General features: G+C 46.1%; 1 protein-coding gene across 7 annotated transcripts in view; it reads right to left on the bottom strand.

Moving 5' to 3' along the window:
* AGTPBP1 (ATP/GTP binding protein 1) overlaps positions 1–24480 on the bottom strand; it is a 206716-nt gene that overhangs the window by 145338 nt on the left and 36898 nt on the right. Inside the window, exons 1-4 of one of the 7 annotated variants that reach the window (XR_005456615.1) lie at positions 21820–21928; positions 20560–20633; positions 10163–10299; positions 5566–5640 (exon numbers count right to left, since the gene is read on the bottom strand). Coding sequence is in view for 4 of the 7 variants with exons in the window: in XM_038769830.1 (XP_038625758.1) it covers positions 5566–5597 (32 nt within the window). In the remaining 3 variants the exon portion in view is untranslated. Of the gene's footprint in view, positions 1–2240; positions 2326–5565; positions 5641–10162; positions 10300–15364; positions 15390–20559; positions 20634–21819; positions 21929–24480 lie in introns of those variants that run through there. The other 6 variants (XM_038769830.1, XM_038769832.1, XM_038769831.1 and 3 more) reach the window with 6 other exon arrangements.

The following is a 24480-nucleotide window of genomic DNA, read 5'->3' as shown; positions in this document are numbered from 1 at the left end:
TAGATACATTTACATAGTGCACACAATCTACCAACAATCTCAGTCAAATCCCCCATTTAATTGTGTCAGTCAACTCGAACTATAGGATGTGAAGACAGAATTCCCCCTTTCCCCTCTACACTCCTTCAACCTAGAGAAGCAGCGGGGCCCAGTGGAAAGAGCCCGGGCTTGGGAGCCAGAAGGACCTGGGTTCTAACCCTGACTCCACCACTTGTCTGTTGTGTGACCCTGGGGCAAGTCACTTCGCTTCTCTGTGCCACAGTTACCTCATCTGCAAAATGGGGATTAAGACTGTGAGCCCCATGTGGGACAGGGACTGTGTCCAACCTTGTATTTAGTCCAGCGATTGATTAGTACAGTGCCTGGTACATAGTAAACACCTAACAAATACCATATTAAATGAAAAAAAAAACCCTAGTTTCCCCACCTAGGAACAAGCACCGTTACACCACTTAATTCCCAAATAAGAAATCTTGGAATCATTTTCATTCCAACACTATCCCTTAATCTATTGGTACAATTATGAAGTCCTAACACATCTACAAATATCTCCTGAATCCACACTTTCCCTTTTTTTTTAATGGCATTTGTTAAGCGCTTACTTTGGGCCAGGAACTGTATTAAGCACTGGGGTAGATACGAGATAATCAAGTTGGACACAGTCCATGTCCCACATGGGGCTCACAGTCTTAATCCCCATTTTGTAGATGAGAGAACTGAGGCCCAGAGAAATGAAGTGACCTGCCCAAGGTCACACAGCAGGTAAGTGGCAGAGCTGAGAGCAGAACCCAGGTCCTCTAACTCCCAGGCTGGGGCTTTTTCCACTACTTAATCTGTGAGCCCCATGTGGGAATTTATGTAATCTTGTACCTACCCCAGGACTTAGAACAGTGCTTGGCACATGGTAAGAACTTAACAAATAACATAATTATCGTTCAACTACTCCCCCCACCTCAAGGATTATTCTTGCAGTGAAGGGAAGATTTGTCTTTGCAACTAGACCTTCCTGTCACTGCCAAAATAACCCTAGCTGGATCTGAAAATAATAGATAGCACTGTAACTCTGAGCCCATGGTGGGCACAGTTTGTTTCTCTCTTCCTGAATTGTACTTTCCAAGTGCTTAGTACAGTGCTCTGCCCACAGTAAGTGCTCAATAAATGCGACAATGAAATATAGCTATCTCTTTTCTCTTCACACTGTGGTTCTGGGTGACTGCAGTCCCTATGCCAAAATCAAAATAAAATTTGTTTCTTTTTTGGCTTTTTTAACAGTATTTCTTAAGCACTTACTATGTGTCAAACACTGTTCTAAGGGTTGGGGTAGCTACAAGTGAATTAGGTTGGACATAGTCCCCGGCCCGCATGGGGCTCCCAGTATAAATAGGAGGGAGAACAGGAGAACTGAGGCCCAGTCAAATTCAGTGACTTGCCCAAGGTCATACAGCAAGCAATTGGCAGAGCTGGGATTAGAACCCAGGTCCTCCGACTCCCGAGCCCATGCTCTTTCCACTAGGCCGTGCTGCTTCCCAACAAAGAAGAATAAAAGTTGGGGGCAACAGGAATGTTGAATCTTTGTTAGGATAAGTAGTTTATCCTAATGTACCTCCTGTTGATACTCATTTATTGTATTCTCTAGGCTGATGCCAAATTAACGCATAACTTGGAAGGGCATAAACGCCAGCATAATATTTACAGAGCCACGTACGTATTTCAATCAAGTTGAGTTTTTTACCTGCTGTGGGAATCAACTAAGCATTCAATTTCCTAAGCCTGGCTCTATTTGAATTAGTCACTTTAATGGATACCCTTTTAACAGACAACAAACACTTTTCTGTTGTTAAAATTACAAGTAAAAGCCACCCATCACGGGAGACTGAACACTTGTCTGTTCTGAGAAATAAAATACAAAAACAAAATTGTCATGTTCTACAAATAGCAACGAGAATTCACCTATTCGAAGGCTAACAACTACCAACGTTGCCACACAAAGTCATGGGCAGATCTGTTGGGCCGAAAAATGTCTTGTTCTACTTTTTTCTTGAAGTGCCCAACTCATCCCCCGAATACTTTAACCTAAAACATAGCCGAACCAAACAGTTGGAAACCACACTGAAATTTCCCAAACTGACGTCTACATGTAAAAACTATCGATAAAGGAGAACAATAACATTCTAGTCTACCTCCCTTTCTGACCAGATTTTATAAGGTCATCAGGCTCTAAAAAGCAGGGATCCAAATACCTTGTCTAATGGTTGCCAGCGTCCACAGACTGTTCAGAAGTGGAGCTTACATAGCCTAGATGTTCTGCTTTTGCATCATCACCACAAAATTCCTACTCGACATCACAATCCACCATCCGTGACGCCAGCCAAAGTCTGCAGGGTATAGCTGAATTCAGTCATCGTCTTCTCCGTCAATGACATTAGGTACCAGTGAGGGCTAAGCAACTGAGAGAGTATCACCAACAATTAAAGTACACCAGTGCCAAGAGTGAGCATCTATCTGAGGCAGCAGGGGATGTTTAGGAATCAATCAGGGAAGGCTTCCTGGACTAGGTGGACTTGACAGAGAGAAAGAAAAGTTGGGCGGGTAGGTTTGGGGAGGAAAGAAGTTCCGTTTGGGACCCAATGAGGATAGCCACGTGGAGATATTTCCTGGAGGTAGATGGAAATGCGGAACTGTAGATAACGTGAGAGTTCAGAGCTAGAGTAGATTTGGGAGTCACCTGCATGCCCCTAGAGCTGTGGTAGTTAAAACCAGGTGAGTAGATTAGCTCCCCGAGAGAGGGTAAAATGAAGAGAGTAGAAGACTCAGAATGGAGCTCTGTGAGACCCCCCACCCCCACCCCCCAGTTAGAGAGGAGGTAGAAGAGGAGTCAGCAGATGAAACTGAAAAGATGGCGGGAGAGAGAAGGCGGGCCAGATGAGGACTGTGTCGGTCGCATTCGAGAGTAGGTAATGGCCCGCAGCATGAACGGCTACAGAGAGATACATCAATACGTCAAGGATGAGGAGGATGGAGCTTTTCGATATAGGGCCCTCTGAGGGCAGAGGGAAAAGATGAATCTGAGAAGAAGTAAAAAACGTAAGGGAGAGGAGGAGAATAGGAATTTTTAGGAGGTGAGAAGATTTTGGGGGTTTTTTATGGTATTTGTAAAGCACTCACTATGTGCCAGGCACTGTACTAAGCGCTGGGGTAGATACAAGCTAATCAGGTTGGGCACAGTCCTGTCCCACATGGGGCTCGCAGTTTTAATCCCCATTTTAGAGACAAAATAATTGAGGCCCAGAGAATATAATAATTATAATAATCATGGTATTTGTGAAGCACTTACTAGGCACCAGGCACTGTTCTAAGCGCTGGGGTAGATAGAAGATAATCAGGTTGGACCCAACCCCTGTCCCAGATAGGGCTCACGGGCTTAATCCCCATTTTTTACAGATGAGGGAACTGAGGCCCAGAGACGTGAAGTGACTTGCTCAAGGTCACAAAGCAGACAAGGGGCAGAGTCAGGATTAGAACCCATGAACTTCTGACTCCCAGGCCCATGCTCTATCTGCTAGAACATTGTTTCTCAATAGTGAAGGGAAGTGACGTGTCCAAGGTCACACAGAGAGCAAGTGGCAGAGCTGGGATTGAAACCCAGGCCCTCTGACTCCCAGGTCCGTGCCCTTTCCATTAGGCCACGTTGAGGGGTTAGATTTATTCATTCATTCATTCATTCAATCATATTTATTGAGCGCTTACTGTGTGCAGAGCACTGTACTAAGCGCTTGGGAAGTACAAGTTGGCAACATATAGAGACGGTCCCTACCGAACAGTGGGCTCACAGTCTAGAAGGGGGAGACAGAAAACAAAACATATTAGCAAAATAAAATAAATAGAATAGTAAATATGTACAAGTAAAATAGAGTAATAAATCTGTACCAACATATATACAGGTGCTGTGGGGAGGGGAAGGAGGTAGGGCGGGGAGGATGGGGAGGGGGAGAGGAAGGAGGGGGCTCAGTCTGGGAAGGCCTCCTGGAGGAGGTGAGCTCTCAGTAGGGCTTTGAAGGGAGTAAGACAGCTAGTTTGGCAGATGTGCGGAGGGAGGGCATTCCAGGCCAGAGGGAGGACGTGGCCTTTAGAGAGTGAAAAGGGGAAACTGCTTGAGAGAGAGCTGGGAAGGAGGAAAAAGAGAAAGCTGGGGCAATGAGAGTGGTGAAGAGGTAAGAGTGACTTTGGTAAATTATTATTAATAATAATAATTATTATTATTACGGTATTTGTTAAACACTTACTATGTGCCAGGCACTGTAGTAAGTGCTGGGGTGGATACAAGCAAATTGGGTTGGTCACAGTCTCTGTCCCATGTGGGGTTCACAGTCTCAATCCCCATTTTCCAGATGAGGTAACTGAGGCTCAGAAAAGTGAAGTGACTTGCCCAAGGGCAAACAGCAGACAAGTGGCAGAACCAGGATTCACACCTAATGGTGTTTGTGTAACTAACAAAGTAGTTGGTGAGGTCAGTGGGGAATAGAGGGGGAGGTAAGAAGGGCACAGGGCGCTTCAGTCAATCAATTGTATTAATTGAGCACTTACTATGTGTGGAGCATTGTACTAAGCGCTTGGGAGAGTGCAATACAACAAAGTTGCAGACACATCCCCTGCCCACAACAAGCTTACAGTCCAGAGGACTTCGGCAGAGATTTAAATGTCCAGAATAGTTGATGGGAGTTATAAGCATGAGAGTCGATGAGGAAAGAATAAAAGAGTTGTCAGGCGGAGGAAGGTTATTGTTTTATTTAAAGGGGGAGGAATCTTCCTTTTCCTAATGTGTTATGATTTGGGAAGTAACTGAAAAAACGAGGTACTGTGAACTTGGGTCAAAGAATAATTTCTCTCATAACCCTTTTTTCCAAGCTATTTAAAAACAAGAGACAGGCTTTAACTCTCCTGTGATTCCATAGATGGCCTCTTAGACAAGTTTCCCTTGAGACCTACACGGCTTGCCTTCCTCAGCAACAATTTTGGCTTGAAACGAATTGATTTAACTTCTTATAAAAAGAACACATTTAGTGCCAAATTATTCTCTCATAAGGAAATTCTACATGAGTCAAAGGTAGAATTTGTGATGACAAACATGTTGCACAATCTAATGTCTGCTCAATCATTTATTTAGCACTTACTAACTACATGATTGATTTAAAATGTATACTCTAAACATATTAAGTTGGGCTACAATTAACAATAAACAACTGCAAGAGAGACAGATATACAGTGGAATATTTAAAAGCCAAGGGGAAAAGCAACACAAAAAATCCCCCCCCACAAAAAAGAAATCAAACATGTGAAAGCCAGTGAAAAACTAAAATGAGGTGATTTCCAAAAATTTGAAAATGGTAAGGTTATTTTTCTTATACTTATAGCAATTTTATGTTTTATTGCTATATTATAACATTGCTATATTATTTTATGCTTTTGCTGAATTGCTCTCAATATGTAAGAAATCACTGGTCTCATTCCAGTTTTCTCTGCCAACAGTTTGCTGTGTAGCTTGCATAAGAACTTCACTTACTGTACCTTTTGTCTGATACCACTTTCAATTTGCTCATCTTGAGAAGTTACTTCTTTATTTCAACATTTGTTGGAAACAATCTAAAGGGGGGAAAAAAGGTATTTTAAATACCTTTAAATAAAGGTATTGTTATACTCATTTTCTCTGTATCAGGCTGCATAGGGCTTGTCGCATTTTCAAGGAAACATTCTAAAGTTCTGAATAGTGCATTTCAGGTGTGAAATTACAAAGCAAAACACTGAACCCAAAATAATAAGGCCTTTCACATTCATTCCTGCATCTGCCAATTTAAGTGGCAAACTTCTAGACCAGACATTAACAACATTTTCTCCTTCCTAAATATAAAAATTGTGGTATTTGTTAAGTGCTTACTATTCATTCATTCAACTATTTATTGAGTGCTTACTGTGTGCTAAGCACTGTACTAAGCACTTGGGAGAAGACAATATAACAGACACATTCCTGCCCACAACGAGCTCACAGTCTAGAGGGAGAGACAGACATTAATATAAATAAATAGATAAATCAATAAACTACAGCTAAAGACAGATCTATACCTATGTGCTGTGGGGGTGGGAGGGAGGATGAAGGAGCAAGTCAGAGTGGCGCAGAAGGGAGTGGGAGAAGAGGTGAGGAGAGCTTTTAGTCAGGGAAGTCTTCCTGGAAGAGATGTGCCTTACTATGTGACATGCACTATACTAAGCATACAAGCAATGACAAAAACAAATTGAATTGGACACAGTCCCTCTCCCACACGGGGCTCATGGTCTTCATCCCCATTTTCCAGATGAGGGAACCGAGGTCCAGTGAAGTGACTTGCTCAGGGTCACACAGCAGACTTGTGGCAGAGCTGGGACTCAGCACTTAGAACAGTGCTTTGCACATAGTAAGTGCTTAACAAATGCCATCATCATCATCATTAGAACCCAGATCCTTCTGACTCCCAGGCCCGTGCTCTACCCATTAGGCTACACTGCTTCTGTTCAGTGGGGGAGTAAACAAGTTTAAAGACTCTGGGCAGGGCCCATGCTGGATTCTGAGGATGCCTAATAATAATAATAATAATAATAATGGCATTTATTAAGCGCTTACTATGTGCAAAGCACTGTTCTAAATGCTGAGTACTGTTCTATAATAATAATGGTACTTGTTGAGCACTTACACTGTTCTAACCATTGGGGACGATACAAGTTAATCAGGTTGGACACAGTCCTTGTGCCTCATGGGGCTCACACTTCACTTCTCTGAGCCTCAGTTACCTCACCTGTAAAATGGGTGTGAAGACCGTGAGCCCCATGTGAGACAGGGACTGCATCCAACCTGATTAGCTTGTATCTAACCCAGTGCTTAGAACGGTGCTTGGCACATCATAAGCGCTTAACAAATACCACTGCTATTACTTCTGCCCTTGTTCTGTCTGGGTTAAGTCCCTGTCTCATTCTCCTGAATCTACACCGAGGTCTCTCTCCCCCTCTAGACTGCCAGCTTCTTGGGGGCAGCCTCTCTTGGAGAAGCAGTGTAGCCCAGTGGAAAGAGCCCGGGTTTGGGAGTCAGAGGTCACGGGTTCTAATCCCGGCTCCGCCATTGGTCAGCTGTGTGACTTTGGGCAAGTCACTTCACTTCTCTGGGCCTCAGTTCCCTCATCTGTAAAATGGGGATTAAGACTGTGAGCCCCACGTGGGACAACCTGATTACCTTGTATCTCCCCCGACACTTAGAACAGTGCTTGGCACATAGTAAGCGCTTAACAAATACTGAGAAGCAGTGTGGCTCAGTGGAAAGAGCCCAAGCCTGGGAGTCAGAGGTCATGGGTTCTAATCCCGGCTCCACCACTTAGCTGTGTGACTTTGGGCAAGTCACTTTACTTCTCTGGGCCTCAGTTACCTCATCTGTAAAATGGGGATTAAGACTGTGAACCCCACGGGGGACAACCTGATCACCTTGTATTCCTCCCAGTGCTTAGAACAGTGCTCCTCACATTGTAAGCGCTTAACGAATGCCATCATTATTATTACCCTCATCGATAAATCAGTGGTCACTAATAAATGAACATCTTACCTGCTTTTGGGCCCAGGATCTCTGAAGCAGCGTGGCTTAGCGGGTAGAGCCCGGGCCTGGGAGTCAGAAGAACCTGGGTTCTCTTCCCACCTCTGCCACGGGTCTGCTGTGTGACCTTGGGCAAGTCACCTCACTTCTCTGGGCCTCAGTTCTCTCACCCAGAAAATGGGGATTAAGAGTGTGAGCCCTAAGGGGGACACTGACGGTGTCCAACCTGATTAGCTTCATTCATTCATTCAATCGTATTTATTGAGTGCTTACTGTGTGCAAAGCACTGTACTAAGTACTTGGAAAGCACAATACAGCAATAAAGAGAGACAACAGCTGCCCACAATGGGCTCACAGCCTAGAGTGGGGGTGGGGGGAAACAGATATCAATCCAATCTACCCCAATGCTTAGAAGAGTGCTAGGCACATAGTAAGCCTTTAACAAGTACTATAATTATTATAACACTTATAACGCTTAGGTAATAATAATAATAACAATGATGGCATTTGTTAAGCACTTACTGTGTGCAAAGTACTGTTCTAAGCACTGGGGGGACACAAGGTGATCATGTTGTCCCACGTGGGGCTCACAGTCTTAATCCCCATTTTACAGATGAGGTAACTGAGGCTCAGAAGTTAAGTGACTTGCCCAAGGTCACACAGCAGACATGTGGCAGAGCCGGAATTAGAACCTATGACCTCTGACTCCCAAGCCCGTGCTCTTTCCACTGAGCCACGCTGCTTCCAGACATATCCACAATTTATTTTAATGTCTCTCTCTCCCCATGTCTAGACTGCAAGCTCCCCCGTGGGAAGGGAATGTGTCTACCAACTCTGTATCACAATCTCCCAACTGCTTAGTACAGTGCTCTAGACTGTGAGCCTGCTGTTGGGTAGGGACCATCTCTATATGTTGCCAATATAGAGATATATATGTTCCCAAGCATTTAGTACAGTGCTCTGCACACAGTAAGCACTCAATAAATACGAATGCTCTGCTCTAGTAAACATTCAATAAATACCACTGATTGACTGATGTTTTCCCCCGCCCTGGGTACCTTACCGTATTTATTTCAGGGGTAACTTCAATGCAAAACACAGCATTTGTGAGTGTTGGCGCCTGGCAACCGGGCAGTGGGCTCGTGTATACCCAACACTGAGAACACATGTAGCCTGCTCAGAGCCCATACATGACAAAACCCACGCTATTGTGACGTGTGAGAGCACTTGAAGAAAGAGCAACATGAAAACTCAACAGCACTGCTCCAGAAAAGAAGCACTTTATAACTATTCAATGAACGAATGACTGAATAGAATGGTACTTACACAGAATCCCGGCATAGATTTTAATTGCCCAATTACGTCCCACGTCACCCAATTAATATAAGGAGGATTTGATACTGGTCCTTTATGTCAAAGGATAAAGAGAAGCAGCGTGGAGAGAGCCTGGGCCTGGGAGTCAAAGGAACTGGGTTCTAATCTCAGCTCTGCATTTACCTGCTGTGTGACCTTGGGCAAGTCACTTCATTTCCCTGTGCCTCAGTTCCCTCATCTGCAAAATGGGAATTCAATCCCTGTTCTCCCTCCTACTTAGAATGTGAGTCCCATGTAGGAACTGATTATCTTGTACCTACTCCCACACTTAGTACAGTGCTTGTCACATAGTAGGCACTTAAATATAATAATAATAATGTCGCAGCTCATCACAGTAGGACCCGAGTGTTAGCCTGAGCTAGTGCAATCAGTCGATGGAATTTACCGAGTGCTTTCTGCATGCAGAGCACTGTATTAAATGTTTGGGAAAGCACAATATAATGGGGTTGGTAGATTCGACATGGCATTCTTTCTGTACTTTACTTCTCCTGTGTACTGCCTGAGAATCTGTCCAATTAACATCTCCCTCCTCGCCCTCACTACCCAACTACAGGATTCCTTATCTACCAGAAACCCAAGAGGCAAATGGGCGAGAAAAATGCAACTACCCAAAGCTATGACTTGTCTAGGGCACTAATACATTTGAGAAAAATAAATATCGGGCTCTTTATTGGCCACAAATATCCAGGGCTTGAAATTTACAGACTTCAAAGGCTAGCGCTTTGAAAGCGAACAACACAAGAGGCCACTGGCTTTAATACAAACACAGAAAGAGCATCCTTTATTGAATCACTAATGCTATATCCTACAGCACTTCATTTCTCCTAATGGACTTCCACTTATGTTTGATTATAGAGCACTGAAATAGGAAAATGAAGGAAGTTGAAAAGCATTTTAGGTGCTCATAACCTAGAACACTCCAAAAGCTAGAGGGTAACAAACCCAGAAAAAGACTGCTGGATAAAACCAAATTCCCCACAGAAAAATAGAGGGTCAAGAGCTCTTACCTGTCACCTAACAAGTAAACAGCTTCTATAAATATTTAGCCCGGAAGCACTCTGTGAGTTTATCAAATAGCTTTAAAAGCAGAAACCCACTGCCAAGCAACAACAGGCTGAAGACAGCCTAAGCCATTCATTAGGGTCCCCAAAACATTTTCTCCTTGAAAAGCTGTACACTTACTTTATTCCAGTGCCGAATCTCGTCTGAAAGGATTCTTTCGTCCTGGAACAGAGATATCTGCCAACTGACTGGGGTTCCCCATTGGTATTTCTTCACATCACTGCAAGCCAGAGGTGCTTCGCATTCACCAATGCTTTCTGAAATGGAGGGATGGGATGGGGGAAGAGGGGAGGGAAGACAACACAGCAGTGTTTGACATTTTTGAAGAGGAAGTTGTTACAGGATCGGTTTTATTAAGCAACAGAATTTCTTTACTAACCACCTCTAAGAAGAAATGCAACTTTCAGGATCCAAAACTCTGACGAAACACTGTCCGTATGTGAAATGACAACAAATAAAACACTTCTAATTAAAAAAAAAATGACCTCACAAATCAGGGATTCTATGTAGGCACCATTCTATTCAGTCATTCATTCACTGAAGTTATAAAGTGTCTCCTTTCTGGAACAGTGCTGTTGAGTTTTCATGTTGCTCTTTCTTCAAGCGTTCTCACACGTCACAATAGCATGGGTTTTGTCATGTATGGGCTCTGAGCAGGCTACATGTGTTCTGAGTGTTCATTCATTCATTCGTATTTATTCATTCATTCATTCAATCGTATTTATTGAGCACTTACTGTGTGCAGAGCACTGTACTAAGTGCTTGGGAAGTACAAGTTGGCAACATATAGAGACGGTCCCTACCCAACAACGGGCTCACAGTCTAGAAGGGGGAGACAGACAACAAAACATATTAACAAAATAAAATAAATAGAATAAATATATACAAATAAAATAAATAGAGTAATAAATACGTACAAACATACAGGTGCAGGAGTGTTGGGCATACACCGGCCCACTGCACAGTTACCGGGCGCCAACACACACAAATGCTGTGTTTTCCATTGAAGCTAGCCCTGAAATAAATATGGTAAGGTACCCAGGGCGGGGAAAAACATCAGTCAATCAGTGGTATTTATTGAGCGTTTACTAGAGCAGAGCACTGTACTAAGCAGTTGGGAGATTGCAAAAAAGAGTTAGACACATTCCCTGCCCACGGGGGAGCTTCCAGTCTAGAGATGGGGAGAGACATTAAAATAAATTGTGGATATGTACCTAAGCGTAATGGGGCTAAGAGTTTTAAGTTTGGCGGTTCAATCGACATAAGTAAAACTTTTGGTTTGGCGGGTCAACAGGATAGACGATTTTGTTTTTTACATATACATGTTATTTAATTGCTTTAGTTGATTATTATTATTAGTACATACTGACATTGCTATTTGATCATACAGGTTAATGGTAAGCGCTGTATTGTGTTTATCCTGTTAAAAAAACAATCTATACAGCTTGGGTCAATTTTATGGATCTTGGGAACCCACGAATGCACTTTCCCTAATTTTCTATGCGAAACTACAATTTTTGTTTAGCCAATGGCCTCATGTGGTGCTGGCTTTCCAAGTGCCGTCCTCTGAAATCTGCAAATTACAAGCCCTGGCCATTTTTAGCTAGCAAAGAGTCTGATATTTTGGGTCAAATTCCTTAATGCCCTAGTCAAGTCTTAACACGGTTTGTTGTGGTTTTTCCCAGCTATTTTCCTGCCAACTCTGTAGGCTTGCCCTCTCCCAAGGGTTCAGTCCAGTGCTTTGCACATAATAAGTGCTCAATAAATAATAATGATGGTATTTGTTAAGTGCTTACTATGTGCTAAGCACTGTTCTAAGCACCGGGGTAGATACCGGGTAATCAGGTTGTCCCACATGGGCTCAAAGTCTTAGTCCCCATTTTACAGATGAGGTCACTGAGGCATGGAGAAATTAAGTGGCTTGTCCAAGGTGACACAGCAGACAGGTGGAGGAGCCGGGATTAGAAACCACGTCCTCTGACTTCCAAGCCCGGGCTTTTTACACTAAGCCACGCTGCTTCTTTACATAAATGACAGATCTGGACATAAGTGCTGTGGAACTGCGGGATGGGCGAGTAACGGGTGCCAAACCAAATACAACCTGGCCCTCCCAGGCTCCTCTGGGGAAGCTGTGGTAGCTCCCAGACTGGGTGTCTCATAAACTCCGGTTCCCAGCCCTGTCATCCCCCTCTCTGCAGTCACTGCAAACAGCTCGGGATGGGCACCACCACGCTTCCTGATGGCAAAGTGGCCGGCCGCTCGGCAGAAGGCAAAGCCGCCAGAGGCTGCTGGGCTCCGTTTACCAGGAAATCAGCGAGGGACGTGCGCACGGGCTAATAATAACAACTGTGGTATTCATTAAGTGCCGACTGCATGCCATACTTCGCTCTGCTGCCTGGATCAATTTTCTATAAAAACATTCAGGACGTGTCACCCCCGCTCCTCAAAAAAAACTCCAGTGGTTGCCCATCCACCTCTGCATTAAACAAAAACTCTTCACTAAACAAAAACTCTTCACTATTGGCTTTATTCATTCATTCATTCAATCGTATTTATTGTGCGCTTACTGTGTGCAGAGCACTGTACTAAGCGCTTGGGAAGTACAAGTTGGCAACATATAGAGACGGTCCCTACCCAACAGTGGGCTCACAGTCTAGAAGGGGGAAACAGAGAACAAAACAAAACATATTAACAAAATAAAATAAGTAGAATAAATATGTACAAGTAAAATAGAGTAATAAATACGTACAAACATATATACATATATACAGGTGCTGTGGGGAAGGGAAGGAGGTAAGGCGGGGGGATGGAGAGGGGGGAGGAGGGGGAGAGGAAGGAAGGGGCTCAGTCTGGGAAGGCCTCCTGGAGGAGGTGAGCTCTCAGTAGGGCCTTGAAGGGAAGAAGAGAGCTAGCTTGGCGGATGTGGCGAGGGAAGGCATTCCAGGCCAGGGGGATGATGTGGGCCGGGGGTCGATGGCGGGACAGGCAAGAACGAGGCATGGTGAGGGGATTAGCAGCAGAGGAGCGGAGGGTGCGGGCTGGGCTGGAGATGGAGAGAAGGGAGGTGAGGTAGGAGGGGGCGAGGTGATGGACAGCCTTGAAGCCGAGTGTGAGGAGTTTCTGCCTGATGCGTAGGTTGATTGGTAGCCACTGGAGATTTTTGAGGCTTTAAAGCAGTCCACCCTCCTACCTCAACTCGTTTCTCTCCTTCTCCAACCCAGCCAGCACACTCCGCTCCTCTAGTGCTAACCTTCTCACTATGCCTCCATCTCATCTGTCTCGCCACCAACCCCTGGCCCGTAGCCCGCCTCTGGTCTGGAATGCCCTCCCTCCTCTAATCTGACAGACAATGACTCTCCCCCCACTAAAGTCTTACTGAAGGCCCATCTCCTCCAAGAGGCCTTCCCAGACTAAGTCTCCCCTTTCCTCATCTCCCACTCTCTTCTGCGTCATCCTGACTCGCTTCATTCATTCCCCGCTCCCAGCCACATGGCACTTATGTCCACATCCCTCATTTATATATTTCTATTAATGTCTGTCTCCTCCCCCTCTAGACTGTAAGCTCGTTGTGGGCAGAGAATGTGTCTGTTTATTGTATCGTACTCTCCCAAGTGCTTAGTACGGTGCTCCGCACACAGTAAGTGCTCAATAAATACGACTGAATGCATTTGCCAGGCACTATAATAACCACAGAGATGAGTACTAGCAAATCGGGTTGGATACAGTCCCTGTCCACATAGCAGACACTTAACAAATACCACAATCATTACTACTGCTTCTCTAAACAAAGTCCATCTTAGTAGAACGGCTTCTCAATAACGCCTAAAAAATATCCTTCTCAAGCCTTTCTTTGGACACACCAATTTTCAGTCTCATTAATTTACCACTTGACCAACTGCTATGTCTAAAGCATAGTTGGCTCAAATGGAATTCATTGTCATTCCAACCAGATGGGTTAGTCTAAGTCCTCCTGAATATCCTGACGTTGATTTTACTTGGCCTTTAGGGGCAGCTTGATAGTCTTAACCGAAACGGCCTTCCAGCCAACTAGTACAGAACACACAGCAGGAAGATGCAGGGTGTCAACCCAGCCACGGCAATTGAGGCCGCTAGCTGCCTCCCTCAGACATCTAAAACCTACCAGGGCAGCTACCTTATTCCCTCTCAGAGCAGACAAAAGGGAAAAAATAATAGCCCGACATTAACACTGATGGTGGAATTAAGATGGGGAGGGTGGACCAGCTGAAAGGAGTCTCACAGAGGGTACAGAAATCAGGGTCCCTAGGCAAGTCGGGGGCGGGAGACCTCACTTTTTTTTGCCTTTGTTTTAAAGAACATGGGGTCCCCTCCTTCCTTACTGCACCAGCAGACAGATCTCTTATTTTGCTTGTACATATTTACTATTCTATTTATTTTGTTAATGATGTGACTATAGCTATAATTCTATTTGTTCTGACGATTTTGACACCTGTCTACATGTTTTGTTTTGTTGTCTGTCTCTCCCTTCTAGACTGCGAGCCCGTTGTTGGGTAGGGACCGTCTCTATATGTTGCCGACTTGTACTGCCCAAGCGCTTAGTACAGTGCTCTGCACACAGTAAGCACTCAATAAATACGATTGAATGAATGAATCAATCCATAAGTGGTATTTATTGAGTGCTTACTATGTGCAGAGCACTGTACTGAGCGCTTATGAGAGAACAAAAGAGTATTGCATGTTCTCAGGAGGGCAAGGCAAGCGGAGAATCAAAGCACAACACCCAAGAGGAGATGGGCTTGCCCGATGAGCAAGAAGCTTATTTTTTTTTCATGCCACAGCTCAGGGCTCTTATTGACTGCAAAAGAGAAAGCAATGACCCCAGCCCACTCAAATATCCTCTTTAAATCAAATGGTAGCAACCTCTACAGATCAACTTTACCACAGTTGCTTGAAACCAGAAACTGAGCTCCATCATATCTAATCATTGGTATTTATTGAGTGCTAACTTTGGGCAGAGCACTCTACTATGCTCTTGGGAGAGGACAACAGAAGTCATCATCTCCTCCTCTAAACTGTAAGGTCCTTGTCTGGCCCATAGTAAGCGCTTAACAAATGCCACTATTATTATTATTATTGAGGATGGAGAACGTGGTTACCAACTCTGTTGTATTGTACTCTCCCAAGCACTTAGTACAATGCTGTTTTTTATGGTATTCATTAAGTACTATTCTAAGCGCTGGGGTAGATAAAAGGTGATCGGGTTGTCCCACATGGGGCTCACAGCCTCAATCCCCATTTTACGGATGAGGTAACTGAGGCACAGTGAAGGTAGTGATCACTCACCATGGTTACCTTAAAACAGAACCGCAGGGAGGTGTCACAGGGAGCTGAGATGTTCCTCTCCAAGCCTGGAAGCTCCTGGAGGGCAGGGATTGGGTCTTATCATCTCTAAATAACAATAACTGAGGTATTTGTTAAGTGCTTATTATGAGCCAGGCACTGTACTAAGCACTGGGGTGGCTACAAGCAAACTGGGTTGGACACAGTCCCTGTCCCGCATGGGGCTCACAGTCTCAATCCCCATTTCCCAGATGAGGGAACTGAGGCCCAGAGAAGTGAAGAGACTTGCCCAAGGTCACTTCACAAGTGCCGGAGCCAGGATTAGAACCCACGACCTTCTGACTCCCAGGCCCGGGCTCTACCCACTCAGTCACGCTACTTCTCTAGCCACACTGTCCTCTCCCAAGCGCTTCGACCAATGCTCTGTATGCAGTAAGCGCTCAATAAATACCACTGAGTGATCAGAAAGACTGCCCAAGTATGATGCTAAGAACATCGAAAGGGGGATTGCGGGCATTCCTGTGGCATCCGAACTGCTCCCGGATCAAAAAATTCCAGCTGTTTCAGGGGGCTGTAAACAGATCTGCATGCAGTTAGGAGAGGGTCAAAACACAAGCCAACTCGACAACAATTTGGCAACAGCCAAAGCCCGGCCACAGGGCAACATTTATTGCACTGTCCAGCTCTAAGCTACACGTGGCTTAAGCCGTAAGGTTCGCGAAAGCGTCGGGGAGGGGCGGGGGGCTATGCTGGAAACACCAGTGACCCCTCAAGAGATGCCACTCATTCTTTCAATTCATTCGTTCAATTGTATTTATTGAGCGCTTACCGTGTGCAGAGCACTCCTCCTCCCTCCTTGTTAAATAAGTTAACTGAGCTCCCCTGTCTAATAAGAAAGACCCCTTTTGGAGGCAGTGAGGGGTCAAGCTACTGCTACTCCATTCCTGGATTCCAGTCAATGGGGGTGGCCAGAAAATGCGGGCGCGGCCCTTGGAGAGTGATGAAGAATCAGGGCAGGAGGGTGAGACATTCCAAATGAATACCAACACCAAAGGGTTGACTGATAACCTATCGCCGTGCGGGCAGCATCCAAAAGGGGATAGGAAATAAAAGGCACAGTTCTGCCATTATATAAATGCACGGTCTTCATCTCAGCTGCAGTGTTTCGTTTGTTTTTTAGGGTGTCTGTTAAGCGCTTACTATGTGCCGGGCACTGTACCAAGCTCTGGGGTGGATACAAACTACTCGGGTTGGACGTGGTTCCTGTCCCACATGGGGCTCACAGTCCCCATTTTACAGAGGCGGTAACTGAAGCACAGAGAAAGTGAAGTGACTGGCCCAAGGTCACGCAGCAGACACGTGGCGGATTTGGGCCGACAACCCGGGTCCTGCAGTTCTGGTCACTGGATTGTCTCTCTCTATTGCTGTATTTTACATTCCAAGTGTTCAGTACAGTGCTCTGCACACAGTAAGTGCTCAACAAATACCACTGAGTGACTGACTGATGATGAAGGATGTGGTATGGCTGTTGACAAGATCTTACACCTCCAAGACCAGACAGCAACCACTGTAGTTTGAGGTGGTGGATTTGTTTCCACCAGGAAAAACAAGCAGCAAGCATATGGAATTCTAGCACCCAGAAAATCCTGTCAGGGTTGGGATAAGACCACGACTGAGAGGTCCCTGATGCATTGGTTAGAGGAAAATGTTAGGAATGTAAAAAGGCTCAAAAAGGATTAAACAACTCCATGGCCACTTAGGCTCAGTGAATATTCTGAACACCATCTCATCAGTCAATCAGTCCTATTCCTTGAGCATTTACTGTGTGCTGAGCACTGTACTAAGCGCTTGGGAACGTACGATATAACAGACACGTTCCCTACCCACAACGAGCATGCAGTCTAGAGGGTGGGACAGACATTAATAGAAATCAATCATCAACGCCAACTTCCACCTGCTGTTACATCACAGTACATCTTTAGGCTGTAAGCTCATTGTGGGCAGGGAACGTGTCTGTTTATTGTGGCATCGTACTCTCCCAAGCATTTAGTGCAGTTCTCTGCACCCAGCAAGCGCTCAATAAATACGACTGAATGAATCAGAGGGACTTTAGGGATGTATCCCCCACAAGAGCCTTGCATGCGGCAGAATCCAGGGCAGATGGTCATCGATCAATGATATTTACCGAGCGCTTACAGCGTGCCGAGCACCGTACTAAGCACACGGGACAGTGCAACACGACAGAGTTAGTGGACCCGTTCCCTGCCCACAACGAGCTTACGGTGTAGAGGGCCATCTGATAAGAGCGAAGCTGCCACCGATTACATGGCCATTGCATAGAGAAGTGAGCTGCTCACGGCTACGTGCTCGGCTCCTGGAGAACGAAGCCACCTGTGGGGAGGCCTGCAGCAAAATTAGACCTTGATTCAGCTTCCGTAGACTTTAAGAAAGCATTTGACACCATCAGGAGATCCGGGCTCAGGAAATTATTAGTACGTTTGGCTGCCCAGAGACATTAATATTCTGAGACGGCTTCACAACAAGTAAGGGGGCTGCTTTACCCCATCAGTGATGGGAAACGGCACAGCCACAGTGTCGTGGAGCCATCTCAGAATGTTCCGTAAATATTCTTAAACTCTCCTATTTTTTCCTATCCCCATTTTTCCTGTCTCCCCCTGAAGAAGGTAAGCTTCTTGAGGGTAGGGATCATGACAATCAACCCTCTGTTGCATCCTACTTTCACAAGTGCTTAGTCCAGCGCTCTGCATACTGTAAGTGCTCAGTAAATACCATTGACCAATTGACGCTCAAGGATGCAACAAAGGCCCAGAATGCAGGCATGAGTTTGCCTAAAGGGTAGAACCCCGTCTTGGTTACTGATTTCTGCTTCTCACCTCATGGCTCAACTGCCTTCTGCCTCCAGCAGTGCAATGTCTTCAGATGGCCCTGTTAATAACCTTTTATTTAACTAGACACTCATTGTTGTCTGTCTCCCCCTTCTAGACTGTGAGCCCATTGTTGGGTAGGGGTTGTCTCTGTTGCCAAATTGTACTTTCCAAGTGCTCAGCGCAGCGCTCTGCACACAGCACTCAATAAATACAACTGAATAAATCAACGGTCTGTGTTTTTGAAGCAATTGTTTCTACAACGTGAAACTCTCACCAATATTTAAAACCAAGCGTTTACCGTTTTCTATGTTTTTTTGTTAAGCATTTACTAGGTGGCAAGCACTGTACTAAGCACTGGGGTAGATACAAAAGAATCAGGTTCCGGTCCCTGTCCCACACAGAGCTCAAAATCTTAATTCCCCATTTTACAGATGAAGTGACTGAGGCCCAGCGAAGAGAAGTGACTTGCCCGAGGTCACAAAGCAGACAAGTGGTGGAGCAGGGATTAGAACCCAGGTCCTCTGACTCCCAGGCCTTCCTACATTTGCTAATTATAAAGGAGCCAAGAAAAAATACAGCTGCCTGTCCATTTTGTGTGAACTGATGGTGAAGCAGCAATTTTAAGTTTACGGTTCCTGAGGCATTTCAAACGATGGCTCCGAGATCACTGAACGTGAAAGGCCAATGACACTTTAAGGAAGAACCAGAAGAGTCTGTGAGAGGAAACTCTACAGTAGCAGACGGTGGCCAACCAAACCCATTAAGCCCCAACTCTGGAAAGGACAAGAAGAAATGTCACGCAGACTGATTTTTTTGGAAGCACGTTTGCACCGTTCTCCCACTTTTGAGGACTCCGCATCCGTCTTTTTTGTTTTTTATTGATATTTGTTAAGCGCTTATTATGTGTCAGGCACAGTTCCAAGCACTGGGGTAGATATGGGCTAATCAATTTGGACGCGGTCCATGATTTGTCTGTCTCTTCTGTCAGGGAAATCAGCCTTTTTTAAGTCCTAGGGTTTTTTTTTTTTAACCAGGTAAATACAGACAGGAATCTTTATTAGCATTATTACTGCATCTGTTCAAGTACTTCTTATGGGCTAAGCCCGATATCAAATGCTGTGAGCCTCTTAGGTGCGTTCTTGGGTTGGGCAAGTGCACGGCTGCTGTTTTGCTTTAAAGTTACCCCTCAGAGAGACAGGGTACAGTGTAGTATATTTTGATTTAGAATAATACAACATAATAACATTCTGCTGTGAAGCAACAGGGCTCTATTGCCTGGTTGGCAGGAATCAGATGACTGTTGGAAGACAGAGAGGTGCTACAAGTAACAGACACTGAAAGAGTTAACCAGTTTGGCCAAGATGTGCTGAAGTGTCTGGACTCAGGTAAGTTAACTAATGTTTCTAAAACTTTTGACGAGGACACTTGTGTAATAAAAATCTATACTATGTTAACATTTAAAAGTGTAAATAACCTTATAATAGTAATTATGGGGTTTGTTACTATGTGTCAAACACTGTACTGAGAACTGGGGTGGATACAGGCGAATTGGGTTGGACATGGTCCCTGTACCACATTAAGCCCCCTCAACCAAAGAGTTCTTCCACTGCCACTGAATCACTCTGTCACTCCATGCCTTAGTTTCCCCATCTAGTTTCCCCTTCATTAACTCATCCAGAGATGGTAAACATTAAGACATAGGAGGTTTTCAGTTCTTGAAATTTACTGATCTTTTTTAAACCAATCAACCTTAAAAGAAATAGTTCCGTGAAAATAAATGTTAAGCTAAAGAATGCTAAACACAGCAAAGTTCACCAAAGGCCCAGAGAAGTGAAGAGACTTGCCCAAGGTCACTTCACAAGTGCTGGAGCCAGGATTAGAACCCACGACCTTCTGACTCCCAGGCCCGGGCTCTACCCACTCAGTCACGCTACTTCTCTAGCCGCACTGTCCTCTCCCAAGCGCTTCGACCAATGCTCTGCATGCAGTAAGCGCTCAATAAATACCACTGAGTGATCAGAGAGACTGCCCAAGTATGATGCTAAGAACATCGAAAGGGGGATTGCGGGCATTCCTGTGGCATCCGAACTGCTCCCGGATCAAAAAATTCCAGCTGTTCCAGGGGGCTGCAAACAGATCTGCATGCAGTTAGGAGAGGTACAATGCTGTTTTTTATGGTATTCATTAAGTACTATTCTAAGCGCTGGGGTAGATAAACGGTGATCGGGTTGTCCCACATGGGGCTCACAGCCTCAATCCCCATTTTACAGATGAGGTAACTGAGGCACAGTGAAGGTAGTGATCACTCACCATGGTTACCTTAAAACAGAACCGCTTGAGGTGTCACAGGGAGCTGAGATGTTCCTCTCCAAGCCTGGAAGCTCCTGGAGGGCAGAAATTGGGTCTTATCATCTCTAAATAACAATAACTGAGGTATTTGTTAAGTGCTTACTATGAGCCAGGCACTGTACTAAGCACTGGGGTGGCTACAAGCAAACTGGGTTGGACGCAGTCCCAGAGTTGGGGAAGCTCTGCACTGTCATTATAGGGTGAGGAGCTCATTACTGGAATGCTCTTCTGTACTTGCCATTTTCAACAGATGATTCGTGGCCGGGGTGGGAAGGAGGGGAGACTCTGCCCTGTCATGTACAGGCATCGGATCATTGCTCAAACTGGGTAAGCGGCATATCTGCACCCACCCGGTCCTGCCCCACTAGGGAAAGTCAGAGCCACCCTGGGAAGCCACCCAACTTGCCTCCACGTGTCCCCACTCCCCTCCGGCCTGTGCCACGGTCTCACCAGCAGGTTCACAAAGGACATTCAAGAAAGGGAGCGGGCAGAGTCCTTCTCTGACCCTGAGCTGTCCAGGGGTGTCCAGGGGAGGGGGGACGCTGCCAACCAGCTTTTTGGTGGGGGGGACACTTACACCTGCCTTCCCTACATACATGCATACATACACACAAGGCCCGGATACCAGGGGAACTCGTAGCTGGAGGGAGGGAGAACGTAAACGATCGGCTCTTGACAGGTGAGGCCGGCAGAGGGGGAGGGAGGAAAGATCACTTAGCACTGCCTTCCCTACACACATCCATGCATACACACACACACGGCCTGGATCCCAGGGGAGCTCATCGCTGGAGGGAAGGGCGGGGCGCTGACCATCAGCTCTTGGCGGGAGGGGGAGGGAAGAAAGCCCACTTAGATCTGCCTTCCCTACACACATCCATGAATCTATCCATGTCCACGTATATGCATCCATGCATACACACACACGGGCCCAGATCCCGGGGGAGCCCGTCGCTGGAAGAAGGGGTGACGTTGACAACCAGCTCTTGGCGGGAGGGGCCGGCGGGGAAGGACAGACGGTTTGGACCTGCTTTCCCTCCCCACATCCATGCATAGATGCATATACACGAAAATACATCCATACACATACACACACACAGATCGCGGGAGAGCTCGGAGCTTCGGGCTGGGGAGGGAGCGGGAGACCCCGAAACCTCCCTTTGACCGCCCTCCGGCCCGGGGCCTCGGTTCCTCATCCCCGCTCCCCGTCCCTGAGCCTCTTACCGGGACGGAGCCGCCGCATTGGCACTGGCCCACCACACTTGCCGGTCCCCCGGCGTTATCCGGCCGGTGTTTTCCACCCAAATCCCAAGCCGGCGGTGACGGTGGTGGTGGCGGCCGCCGCGGCGGCGGTGGTAGTACTGGTGGTGGCGGCGGCGACGGCGGAACCTGTCCGCATCCCCACCACGTCACAACGCCGCCCAACCGACCGGCCTCCCCGCTGGCGCGCGGAGGAGCGCGCGCCGGCCGCACCGGCAGACTGAAGGCGAGGCGCGCGCGGGGCGGAGCGAGGCCGGAGGGGCAGATGATTGGACGGCCCAGCGGTCCCGTGGTCCTCGGCGCCGAGCGCGAATTGGCGAGCGAACGCCTCGCGCATGCACACCGGCTCCCTTGACCCTCATTCATTCAATCGTATTTAATAATAATAATAATGTTGGTATTTGTTAAGCGCTTACTATGTGCAAAGCACTGTTCTAAGCGCTGGGGGGAACGCAAGGAGATGAGGTTGTCCCGTGTGGGGCCCACAGTCTTAATCCCCATTTTACAGATGAGGGGACTGAGGCACAGAGAAGTGAAGTGACTTGCCCAAGGTCACACAGCAGACATGTGGGGGAGGTGGGATTCGAACCCATGACCTCTGCCTCCCAAGCCCACGCTCTTTCCACTGAGCCACGCTGCTCAGTGTTTATCAGTATTTATTACTGATGGCATTTACTAAGCACTTACTATGTGCAAAGCACTGTTCTAAGCGCTGGGGGGTTACAGGGTGATCAGGTTGTCCCACAGGGGGCTCACAGTCTTCACCCCCATTTTCCAGATGAGGTAACGGAGGCACAGAGAAGTTAAGTGACTTGCCTAAAGTCACACAGCTGACAAGTGGCAGAGCCAGGATTCGAACCCATGGCCTCTGACTCCAAAGCCCGGGCCCTTTCCACTGAGCCACACTGCTTCTGCGTTACTGTGTGCAGAGCACTGTGCTATGCGCTTAGGAAACAATTCGGCAACATATAGACGGTCCCTACCCAACAACTGGCTCACAGTGAAGAAGACCCTCATTCATTCATTCATTCATTCATTCGGATTCCAGCGCTTAGGACAGTGCTTGGCACCTAGTAAGTGCTTAATAATAATAATGATGATGGTATTTGTTCCAACCACTGTTCTCAGCACTGGAGGGGATTCAAGGTGATCATGTTGTCCCCCGTGGGGCTCACAGTCTTCATCCCCATTTGACAGATGAGGTCACTGAGGCCCAGAGAAGTTAATGATAATAATAATAATAATAATAATAATAATAATAATAATAATAATGGAATTTAAGCGCTTACTATGTGCCAAGCACTGTTCTAAGCGCTGGGGAGGTTACACGGTGATCAGGTTGTCCCCCGTGGGGCTCACAGTCTCCATCCCCATTTGACGGATGAGGTCACTGAGGCCCAGAGAAGTGAAGTGACTGTTCCAAAGTCACACAGCTGACAGTGGCAGAGTCGGGATTAGAACCCATGACCTATGACTCCCAACCCCGGGCTCTTTCCAGTGAGCCACGTTGCTTCCCAAATGCTTCTTGTTTGGCTTAACAAATGCCATTATTGTTATTATTATTTAGTGAGCTATTACTGGATGCAGAGCACTGGACTAAGCACTTGGGATAGCCCACTATACCAATAAACAGGCACATTCCCTTTCCACAGCAAGCTCACAGTCTAGAGGGGGAGACAGACATGAATAGAAAAAAAATAAATGACAGATATGGACATTCATTCATTCATTCAAACGTATTTATTGAGTGCTTACTGGGTGCAGAGCACTGGACTAAGCCCTTGGGAGAGAACAATACAACAATAAACAGACACATTCCCTGCCCACAGTGAGCTCACAGTCTAGAGGGGGAGACAGACATGAATAGAAAGAAATAAATGATAGATATTGACATTCATTCATGCATTCAATCATATTTATTGAGAGCTTACTGGGTGCACAGCACTGGACTAAGCGCTTGGGAGAGCCCACTATGGTAATAAACAGACACATTCCCAGCCCACAGTGAGCTTACAGTCTAGAGGGGGAGACAGATATGAATAGAAATAAAGCCCGTTGTTGGGTAGGGATTGTCTCTATTTGTTCCTGAATTGCACTTTCCAAGCACTTAGTTATGATAATAATAATAATAATAATGGCATTTGTTAAGTGCTTACTATGTGCAAAACACTGTTCTAAGTGCTGGGGGATACAAGGTGATCAGGTTGTCCCACGTGGGGCTCACAATCTTAATCCCCATTTTACAGATGAGGTAACAGACACAGAGAAGTTAAGTGATTTGCCCAAAGTCACACAGCCAATAAGTGGCAGAGCCGGGATTAGAACCCATGACCTCTGACTCCCAAGCCCATGCTCTTTCCACTGAGCCACGCTGCTTCTCTAGCCATGCTGCTTCTCTGTAAGCACTCAATAAATACAATTGAATGAATGAATGAGATATGTACATTCATTCATTCAATTGTATTTACTGATGGCTTACTAGGTGCAGAGCACTGTACTAAACACTTGGGAAAGTACAATACAACAATAGTGACAATCCCTGCTCACAATGAGCCTCACAATCAGTGTGGGGGGGTGGGGGGAGACAGACATGGATACAAATAAACAGACATCAATATAAGTGCT

Source organism: Tachyglossus aculeatus, chromosome X4 (genome assembly GCF_015852505.1).
Source record: "Tachyglossus aculeatus isolate mTacAcu1 chromosome X4, mTacAcu1.pri, whole genome shotgun sequence".
Classification (NCBI taxonomy): domain Eukaryota; kingdom Metazoa; phylum Chordata; class Mammalia; order Monotremata; family Tachyglossidae; genus Tachyglossus; species Tachyglossus aculeatus.
This window is presented reverse-complemented; position numbering and strand designations above follow the sequence as displayed.